The sequence below is a fragment of the Lipotes vexillifer genome, unplaced genomic scaffold (assembly GCF_000442215.2).
Source record: "Lipotes vexillifer unplaced genomic scaffold, Lipotes_vexillifer_v1.1 scaffold1011, whole genome shotgun sequence".
NCBI classification, from domain to species: domain Eukaryota; kingdom Metazoa; phylum Chordata; class Mammalia; order Artiodactyla; family Lipotidae; genus Lipotes; species Lipotes vexillifer.
The window spans coordinates 2,095,410-2,106,068 of NW_006787698.1; the positions used below are offsets into that span (position 1 = coordinate 2,095,410).

Sequence of the window (10,659 nt, forward strand, 5' to 3'; positions counted from 1 at the left end):
AAAGAGGGTGGAATGAGAGGGTGTAGGGTCCAGCCCAGCCTCGGATAATACAGGATGTTTCCTTGAAGAACGGACTCATAAACAGAGGAAGCCATAGGTGAAGATTAGTGAGGACAGTGTTTGGAGCAGAATGAACAGCATGTGCAAAGGCCCTGAGGCACGAAGGAGCTTGGAGTGTGTGTGTGTTGGGGGGGGGAGGGGGTGGAGAGAAGGTTCCAGTAGCTGGAGCTGAGGAGACGAGGGCATGTGGAATGAGGGGGGGGGGCGTCTTTGTATTTATCTCCATATGCCCCTTGCTGCCTGGAGGCCGGCCACACTGCATATTACCTTCTGCACCGGGAACATGCTAAGCTGCTTCCCACCTCACAGCCTTCGCCCTTACGGTTCCCCCTGCCTGGAACACTCTGCAGTAGAACTCTGCGTCCTTCAGGTCTCAGCTCAGATGTCACCTCCTCCAAGAGGCCCTCCCTGACCACCCCAGCGCTCTCTATCACAATGCCCTGTTCTATTGTCTCCATTCTGGTCATCATTAATCTGAATTTTTTAAAATTAATGGCAGACACACCTAACACAAAACCCACCATTTTAAAGTGCACAATTCAATGGCATTCAGTACTTCCACAATGATGCACAAACACCACCACTATCTAGTTCCAAAATACTTTCAACACCCCAAAAGGAAACCATACTCTCATTAAGCAGCCACTCCCCACCCACCTCCCCCAGCTCCAGGCAACTATGAATCCACGCTCTGTCTCTGTGGATTTGCCTGTTCTGGACACTTCCCATAAATGGACCCACACACTCTGTCTTTTGGTATCTGGCTTCTCTCAGCCTGATGTTTTCGAGGCTCATCCTGTTACCGTCTGAATTGATCTTTGTTTGTTTCCTGGCTGTTTCTCCCAATTAGAATGTCAGTTCCAGGAGGGATTTCTGCCCATCTGGTTGCCCGGTGGCTAGAGCGCTGCCCGGCACACAGCAGGTGCTCAGGAAGCACCAGGGGAGGAGAGAGGCTGATCCCTGGGATGGAGCCCCTCCCTTCCCCCTTGCTGGGTGTGCAGGATGGGTTCCTGGTGGTGGTGAAGCTGGAAGAGACCAGCACAGGCCTGCTGATGGCCACAGGCCCCTGGGGACTTTGTGATCTGAGACCTCTGTCTCATCGTCCCATTCTCAGGGCGTCAGCGGTCAAATCTGGGGTCAGATTGCTGGCATTCTGCACTGTGTCCACCAAGGAGATAATGACCTCTTAGACCAGAGACGCAGAACTTGCTTCTTGAGTCACACACATGTACCCGTCTGCCTGCCCAGTCACCTTCCTTATCTGTTGACCTGCATCTTGCTTTTTAAATTTAATTTTATGTCTTGGAGAACGTTCCATTTCGGGAGTCATGAATCAACATTTCTGGTGTTTTTTTAATTGAGGTGAGATTCACATAACATAAAATTAACCATTTTAAAGTAAACCGCTCGGTGGCATTCAGTACATTCACAATCTTGTGCAATCATCTTTTCTATTTAGTTCCAAAACATTTCCATCACCCCAAAAGGAAATTCTGTGCTCATTAAACAGTCACTCCCCAGCCTCCGGCAACCACAAACCCACTCTCTGTCTCTATGTACATTTATATAAATGGAATCACACACTGTGGGTCCTTCTGTGTCTGGCTTCTCTCACTGAGCATCGTGTTCTCAAGGTCCATCTGCGTTGTAGCGAGTGTCAGGGCTTCACTCCTTTCGGGGGTCAAATCATGTTCCATTGTAAGAATGGACCACATTTTGTTTAGCCATTCACACGTTGAGGGGTGTTTCGGCTGTTTCTACCTTTTGGCTACTGGGAACTGTGCTGCTGTGAACATGGCTGTGCGTTCCTGGTTCCTGGTGTTTTCTTACACAGCTCTAGAACATTCCACCATGTGGAGATTCCATAATGCGTACTACCAGTCCTTCATTGCTGGATATTTCCATTTCTTCGTCTTCTGCTGCCCAAACGGTGCTGCAGTGGCCATTCTTTGTATGTAGTTTAAAATTCTTTTAGGTGAATAATACTTTGGTGTTTCCAATTTACTTTGATTTTTTTTTCTCTTTGGCTGCGCTGCAGCACGCAGGATCTTTGTTCCCGACCAGGGATCAAACCGGCGCCCCCTGCATTGGAAGTGCAGAGTCTTAACCACTGGACTGCCAGGGAAGTCCCAATTTACTTCAGTTTGCCCTCAAGTGGGAGTTTTATTCCCGATTTTAACTTTTTTTGTGGAAGCAGATACTTTCTGAAAGTCCTTTACGGTAGCCCCAAACAGCTTGGCATGGGGTAGATCTTTTATTACATCAAAAATTTTTTTATATTTTATCAAAAATTTCACATTGGGATAGGGATATAGGATTTTGGTGTACAGTACATCTTTTCTTTTCTACTTTGCCAAAAGAAACCTTTATTTATAAAACATTAATTGACTGAAGGAAATTCTTCTCTGTATGCTATCACCACATAACACATTTGGAAAAGTGATGAAGACTCTTTAACAATCTACACGTAATTGATATATTATGGACAAGACCTAAGTCTATACTGAAAATGGGAAGCTACTGCTCATATTATTTTCTCCTTATACTTTATCTCTAGCAACACCTGGAAGCCCAGTGAAATTAGCCACAAAATATTTTTAAATTGTCCATCCTAAGCATAGTACAGTTTTTTCACATATCATAGAATTTATTTACTTTTGGTGTAGAGTTCTATGAATTTTCAATCACGCACAGATAGAGCTGGCGGTGTCGGGAACCACAACGTACCCACTACTTGGCTACAATAATTGTCAACGTGAAGTTGACCTTGTTCATCTCCACGTGACCACCCCCCCCCGCCCCCCCTGCTGGTTTTAAAGCCAACCCCACACAGCATGCTATTATTCCAGGTTGGGAACGCCCTAGCGACAGGGATTCTCTCCTGTAACTGAGTCCCAGAGCCATTGTTATCACACTTTCAAAAGCTACCATCCTCTCTTCGTGTCACCTGAGATCCAGGCAGCGTTCAAGTCCTCGACTGCCTCACAAGCACCTTGTTTGCATTGGGATCCAGCCAGCAACCACACAGTGCACGCGGGGGATGGGCCCCACCTAGACTGGGGTCCCTCTGGCTCACGCGAGGGAGCCCAGGTTCGAAGGCGGTTGGTTTGGGACTGATTCTGAAGGCTGAGCTGATAGGATTTGCTGGTGGACCAGATGTGTGGGGGAGGGCGGAGGGGGGGTGGCAGGGAAGAGGGGTAAACTGGGAGAGTGGGACTGACATAGACACTCTACTATATATAAAATAGGCAACTAATAAGGACCTACTGTGTAGCACAGGGAACTCTACTCAATACTCTGTAATGGCCTAGATGGGAAAAGAATCTAAAAAAGAGTGGAGATATGTATATCTATAACCGATTCACTTTGCTGTACAGCAGAAACTAACACAACATTGTAAATCAACTATACTCCAATAAAAATTTAAAAAATAAAATAAAACACTGTAGACAGTTGGGTTTAAGGGAATTTTACAAACAGCAACAAGCCCATGAAAACTAAGGCCAGTGTGGAGCTGCCAGATGCCCTCTCCACTCAGGTCACCTCAGAAGGGGCATCCGCCCCCTCTAAGCATGTGTCACTCTGCTCTGGGTGTAGGAGAGACAAAGCAGGTGGGGTCCCCCTCTCCAGGGCTCAGAGCCCCCTGCACCCATCCCTGGGGCCCCTGAGGAGACACACGGAGGAATCTGGGCAGCTGGCAGAGAAAGGACGTGGGCCTAGTAGTGAGGGGCAGAGGTGGAATGAGGAACGTGAAGGCTTTTTTTGGTTTTTAGCTTTTGTTTTTAAAGCAAACACCATCTTAGGGGGCAAAGGGCTGCCTAGCCTCTTGCTAAGCTTGAGTATATTTTTGGTAGTGTTCCACAGACCCCAAAGATAAGGACAGCCAAATAGTTTTACAAGAAGTCCTGCCTAGGCATCTGCAGACCACAGGGCAGGAGATGAAGCTTCGACAGGTGTGCAGATGTGAATGCACACACAGGTGCGTGCGCACAGGTACGCCCGATCCGAGTGCCGGGAGGTCACAAGAGGCCAGGAGCAGAGAGGTTCAGTGCTTTATGGGACAGCCAGGCTGCTGCATCCAACTGGTTTTTCCACACCTGCTCTGATGTCATTTGATTTCAGAGTGCCAATCATCAACTGACCATCAACCAACCGGGTAAAAGGACGGCAGGCGGACTCTCAAGCACTGCGCCACCAGGGAAGCCCGCCCGATACCTTTTGATTGGACTTGTGAGTTTACTTACATGCTTGGGGGGTGGGGTTGATTAAGGAAACATGTGTGGCCAGTGTTGAATTGTCTGGGAATTTTTAAAAATATTTATTTATTTGGCTGCGCCGGGTCTTAGCTGCTTGTGGCATGCCGGATCTTCATGGCGGCATGCGAACTCTTAGTTGGCGGCATGCATGTGGGATCTTAGCTTCCCGACCATGGATCGAACCTGGGCCCCCTGCATTGGGAGCGCGGAGTCTTAGCCACTGGACCACCAGGGAAGTCCCTGTTTGGGAAATTTTGATTAAATTCACGAGCTCATTAAGCAACATTTTTTAAGGTATTTATGTAACTGTCTGCTAGGGCTGCCATAACAAAACGCTGCAGAGTGGGTGCCTGAATAGAAACTTATTTTCGCTCAGTTGCAGGGGCTGGAAGTTCAAGATCAAGGTGTCAGCAGGACTGGTTTCTGGTGAGGGCTCTCTTCCAGACGGCCGCCTCCTTGCTGTGTCCTCATGTGGTAGAGAGAAAAAAAGAGAGCTGGTTTTCTCTTCTTAGAAGGACATCAACCCTATTGGATTAGGGCTCCACCCTTGTATTTAACCTTGACTACCTCCCTCAAGGCTCCATCTCCGAATACAATCACATTAGGGGGGTTGGGGCCTCAACATACAAATTTTGGGGAACACAATTCAGTCCGTGAGAATAACTATTAATTCATGTTATGTAGATGTTTAGGAAAATGTTGTTTAATAGATTTAAGGATTAACACATTGAAAGTCAAACAAGCTTAAGGAGTGGTGCTTGCCCCTCATCATACACAAAAGGCTTCAAACAGCAGTGTCTATCAGTTCCTGAGTGTGCAAGGACCCTGGGCAGCCAGGAATTTGCAGTCCTCTACCAATGGATTCATGGCCATGTGACCTTAAGCTTGATTACTAATACAACATCCTCTAAAGGGGCTGCATCAACTTTTACCACAGTATTTGGGAGCCCCTGTTATCCCACATCCTCAAGAATATAAGGTCTTTTTCAACCTTTTTGGTCTTACTTCATCTGATAGCTGAAAATTGCATTGTATTTTCTATTGCGTTTCTCTCTGGACTGAGATGGAGCATGTTTTCCTGTTTTTAAAAGTCATTTAAAAATGTGTTTTCAGGGCTTCCCTGGTGGCGCAGTGGTTGAGAGTCCGCCTGCCGATGCAGGGGAAACGGGTTCGTGCCCCGGTCCGGGAAGATCCCACATGCTGCGGAGCGGCTGGGCCCGTGAGCCATGGCCGCTGAGCCTGTGCGTCCGGAGCCTGTGCTCCGCAATGGGAGAGGCCACAACAGTGAGAGGCCCGTGTATCGAAAAAAAAAAAAAAAAATGTGTTTTCAGAGAATTGTCTATTCAAGCCTTTGTCCCATTTCTCATTGGGTTATTGATCTTTTTCTTATTGATTCTTTGGCATTCTTTACATATTAAGGAAATCAGGCCTCTATTGATTAGATGTGTTGCCTACATTTTTTTTTTTTCAGTTTGTTGTTGATCTTTTGATTCTCTTCACGGTATTCTTTGCTATGTGAAAAATTTAGAACTTTTTATGTAAAAAGAGTTACTCTGTTTTTCCTTTATGCCCTTTGGGTTTTCATGTTGTACTATCTTTTTTAAAAAATATTGATTGATTGATTGATTGATTGATTTTTGGCTGTGTTGGATCTTCATTGCTGAGCGCAGGCTTTCTCTAGTTGTGGTTGAGTGGGGACTACTGTTCGTTGTGGTGCGTGGGCTTCTCATTGCGGTGGCTTCTCTTGTCTAGGCACACAGGCTCAGTAGTTGTAGCTCGTGGGCTCTAGAGCACAGGCTTAGTAGTTATGGCACACAGGCTTGGTTTCTCCGCAGCATGTGAGATCTTCCTGGACCAGGGCTTGAACCCATGTCCCCTGCATTGGCAGGTGGATTCTTAACCGCTGCGCCACCAGGGAAGTCCCTCATGTTGTACTATCTTTAAGGCAACCAATCAGAGCAGAACTCTCTTGTGAGAGTTGCTTTCCTTCAGGAGACCTCAAAATGTTTTCTCACCCAAAGGATCACATGTGGACTTGGCCCCTATATTCTAACTGTTTAAGCCACTCTTCTGGAAACTCAAAGACTGAACACCCTTTGGACTTTACAGCTGCTCTATGATCTGGCATACAGGACCCTCTCCTCTCCTCCTAGGCCCAGGACAGGCATGACTAATCAACCCCAGGGTTCTGGGAAGGCATGACTAAGAAGACATGGGAGCTGGCTTCAGACCTGCAGCACCTTTGCCAGGTCTGCTAAGTTCCCTGCTTTGTGCCTTGCAGCACTGTGAAGAATGGTCTCTGTGGACCTGGAAGGGCTGAAACCCCAATGACTCGAGAAGAGAAGGCTGAGGACCTTAAGGCAGACAAGAGTCAAGAACGAGGTATGCTGTGTGAGAGAGAAGGGTGCACTGAGTCAGCCATGGCTTTTTATAAAGGGGTCCGGGCCGGGAGAGCCAGGCACAGTTTCTCCCTGCCCCAGCTGCTGGCCTTGGCGGAGATGCCTGAATCTGGGAGGCCAAGTCTCTATATGTGATGGGGAGCAGAGGCGGCACAGGCAAGTGGTTGACAGCTGGGCCCCGTGGTTCAGAGCAGAGCTCTGCTAGCTGGTGACAATGGGCGGGTCACTTGCTCTTTCGAAGCCTCGTGTGTATTGTTGGTACTGGGGGCGGGGCGGGGGGGCATTGATAATAGCACCTCCTTATTAGGATGGTGAGCCTGTGTGGGTAAAGCACATAAATATATAATATATATAATATTATATTTTACATATCACATATATATTATATATAGTGCAGATGTAACTGTGTGTGTGTATATATGTGGCAGATGTAATATGTAATTGTTTATATAGTACAGATGTAATAATATTTAGACTGAGAATATAATTATATAGTACAGATGTAATTATATATATATATAGTGTAGATGTAATTATACATACGGTACAGATATAATTATATACGGTGCAGATGTAATAATAATGTAATGCAGATATGTGTATATATATATATATATCATTTGTAAATAACGTGGAATTCTAGTTAATGATTCAAATACTAAAGGCTGATTCACACCAAATGATTAAAATGTTTTTAAAAAGAGTGAAATAATGCCATTTGCAGCTACATGGATGGACCTAGAGATTATAATACTAAGAGAAGTCAGAAAGAGAAAGACAAATACCATATGATATCACTTGTATGTAGAATTTCAAATATGGCACAAATGAACCTATCTACAAAACAGAAACAGACTCACAGACATAGAGAACAGGCTTGTGGTTGCCAAGGGGAAGGGGGGTAGGGGAGGGAAGGATTGGGAGTTTGGGATTAGCAGATGCAAACTATTATATATAGAACGGATAAACAACAAGGTCCTACTGTGTAGCACAGGGAACTGTATTCAATATCCTGTGAGAAACCACAATGGAAAAGAATATGAAAAAGAATATATATATGCATAACTGAGTCACTTTGCTGTACAGCAGAAATTAACACGTTGTAATAAATCAACTATACCTCAATAAAATTTTTTTAAATGATTCAAATGTTGAAGGGTGAAATGGATGGACAGCTGCAGTTTACTTTGAAATGTATCAAAAAGTAAGATGGAGGAATGGATGGATAAACAGAGGGATGGCTGGATGGAGATGTGATAAAGCAAATACAGCAAAATGCTAGAAGTTGTAGAATTTGGTGGTGGGTAGAGGTCATTAGCTATACAATCCAATTTTTTGTATGCTTGAAAATTTTCATAATAAACTGTTGAGAGGGTAAGGAAGAAATAAATGAAAGAGGAAGCTTGAGTAGACCAGCACTGACCATGTGACTTCACTCAAGGTGTGGGATTAATTCAGGTTCAAAAAGACAGCCCCCCCCCCCGCCCCAACTCCTGAGTTATTAAATGAATAAAAAAAGTCTGCCACCCAACCCTGGTGACTATTTGCAGTTACTCCTGGGCCGTGGACCATTCACCGAGATGGAGAAGTCCTTATGAGGCTTTCAAAACACGGGCCAGGCCATGAGACCCCCATGACCATCCCTGAATTTTTTCGGGAGTCAGTCAACCGATTTGGGACTTATCCAGCCCTCGCATCAAAGAAGAATGGAAAGTGGGAAGTTCTGAATTACAACCAGTACTATGAGGCTTGTCGGAAAGCTGCAAGAGCCTTACTCAAGGTAAATGAGTCATTCATTCATTCCTTCATTCATTCATCATGTATTAAATCATTCCTTTTATGTATACATACATATGGGACAAAATGCACAAGGCACCCCAAGATACAAGGTTAACTGGTGAAAAATTTCCTTCCAATCTTTGTCCCCTCTCTTATGGAGGTAGCCATCATTTTCAGTTTTTTCTATGCTCTTCTGCGGAATAAATTATGTGTACATGTTATATAATTCTATAGAAGTACATTTTTACACACATGGTAGCATATTATACTCAAGAGTCTACAACCTGCTTTTTTTTCTGTTAGCACAGTATATGTGTGTTTTAGTTAGCTACTGCTGCATAACAAATTACCCCAAAACTTAGTGACTCAAAAGGACAGAGCGGGCTTCCCTGGTGGCGCAGTGGTTGAGAGTCTGCCTGCCAATTCAGGGGACACGGGCTCGTGCCCCAGTCTGGGAAGATCCCACATGCCGCGGAGCGGCTGGGCCCGTGAGCCATGGCCGCTGAGCCTGCGTGTCTGGAGCCTGTGCTCCGCAACGGGAGAGGCCACAACAGTGAGAGGCCTGTGTACGGCAAAAAAAAAAAAAAAACATGACAGAGCTTTATTATCTCTTGGTTTCTGTGGGTCAGGAATCCAGGAGTGATTTAGTTGGACGTTTCTGGTTCAGGATCTCTCATGAGGCTGTAGTCAAGCTGTCAGCCTGGGCTGCATCATCTGTACATGGCTTCTGTACATGGCTGGCTCTTGGCAGGAGGCCTCAGTTCCTTGCTCCATGGCCTTCTCTGTAGGGTTGCTTGAGTGTCCTCACAATATGGCAGCCAGCTTCCCCCAAAATGAGTGATCCAAAAGAGAGAATGAACCAGATGGGAACCGTGATATCTTTTATAACCTAATCTCAGCAATGACGTACTATCACTTCTTTCACAAGGTTAAGCAGACCTTGATACAACATGGTAAGGGATTGTAGTAGAACACAAATACCAGGAGATGAAACTCATCTTGGACGCTGGTTGCTGCATTCTGAGATCCTTCCATATTGATTGATTGATTTTTTAAAAATCCATATTCTTTTCAACAACTGCAAATACGTATGTAACAGTATTGACTTAATCAGCTCCCTACGGGTGGGCATTTAAGTTGCTTCCAGCCTTTGCTACGATACGTGGTGCCATATTGAACCTTCTTTGTACAATGAGTTCCTACAAAGACAATGCCCTTTAAGTCCACTCACAATGTATGAGAGAATCTGTTTACCTATGTTATTATCATCATCATATTATCAAAACTGTTCATCTGGGCCAATTTGATAGGCAAGTTAGGCAGAATTCTAAGGTGACTCCACCGAGATTCCCAACCTCTGGTGTACTTGTGCTGTATAATAAGCCCTGTGACTGCGGGCTATGATGGGATTTCCCTCCTGAGATGGCAAAGCTGGAGGGATTTCACAGATGTCATTAAGGTCTCTAATCTGTTGACTTTGAATTCATGAGAAAGGGCAGGTGCTCTGGGTGGGCCTGACTTAATTGGGTGAACCATTAAGAGAGATTCTCCTCTTGTCCTGGAAGCAAACTGCCATGTTTGCAGAGGGCCATGTAGCAGGGGATGGCATACAGACTCTAGGAGTTGAGAGCAGTCCTCAGCTGGCAGGTAGCAAGAGAAGAGCATCTCAATCATTCAACCACAAGGAAATGAATTCTGCAAACAATCTCCAAATCCCCAAGCTTCGGAGGAGGTCATGGTCCCCGCTGATACCTTGATTGCAGCTTTGGGAGATCCTAGGCAGAGAACCCAGCCGTGCTGCCCCCCAGACTCCTGACCTGTGGGAACTGGGATAATAAATGTGTGCTCTTTTAAGCTGCTACATTTGTGGTGATGGGTTATGCAGCCACAGATAATGAATGTAACAGACATCTCGTAATGTAAAAGGGCATCTCCTGATGGCTCTGATTTACAGGAAATCCGATCACATTTCGACCTAGACCCAAGTTCCTCTCTCCCCTCCTCTGATGCCCATGTGTCTTCATCTAGAGACTGTGAGAGGTCGGAATTAGGAACCACCTGCTTGGGCTGGTTTTCTTCTTGGCTGCCCTTAACCCCATGTCATAGTGCTGTGCCAAGTTCACCCTTCCTGAAAGATGGTCCTCTTTCCCTCTGCCCTTAGTTCT

The 10,659-nt window shown here is 45.5% G+C and overlaps 1 protein-coding gene across 1 annotated transcript in view; it reads left to right on the top strand.

Moving 5' to 3' along the window:
- The first annotated feature begins 6,652 nt into the window (after positions 1-6,652).
- The window catches only part of ACSBG2 (acyl-CoA synthetase bubblegum family member 2), a 29,676-nt gene continuing 25,669 nt past the window's right edge, over positions 6,653-10,659 (top strand). Inside the window, 2 exon segments of the mRNA XM_007460733.1 lie at positions 6,653-6,698; positions 8,266-8,495. Coding sequence (XP_007460795.1) covers positions 8,310-8,495 — 186 coding nt within the window. The 5' untranslated portion in view covers positions 6,653-6,698; positions 8,266-8,309.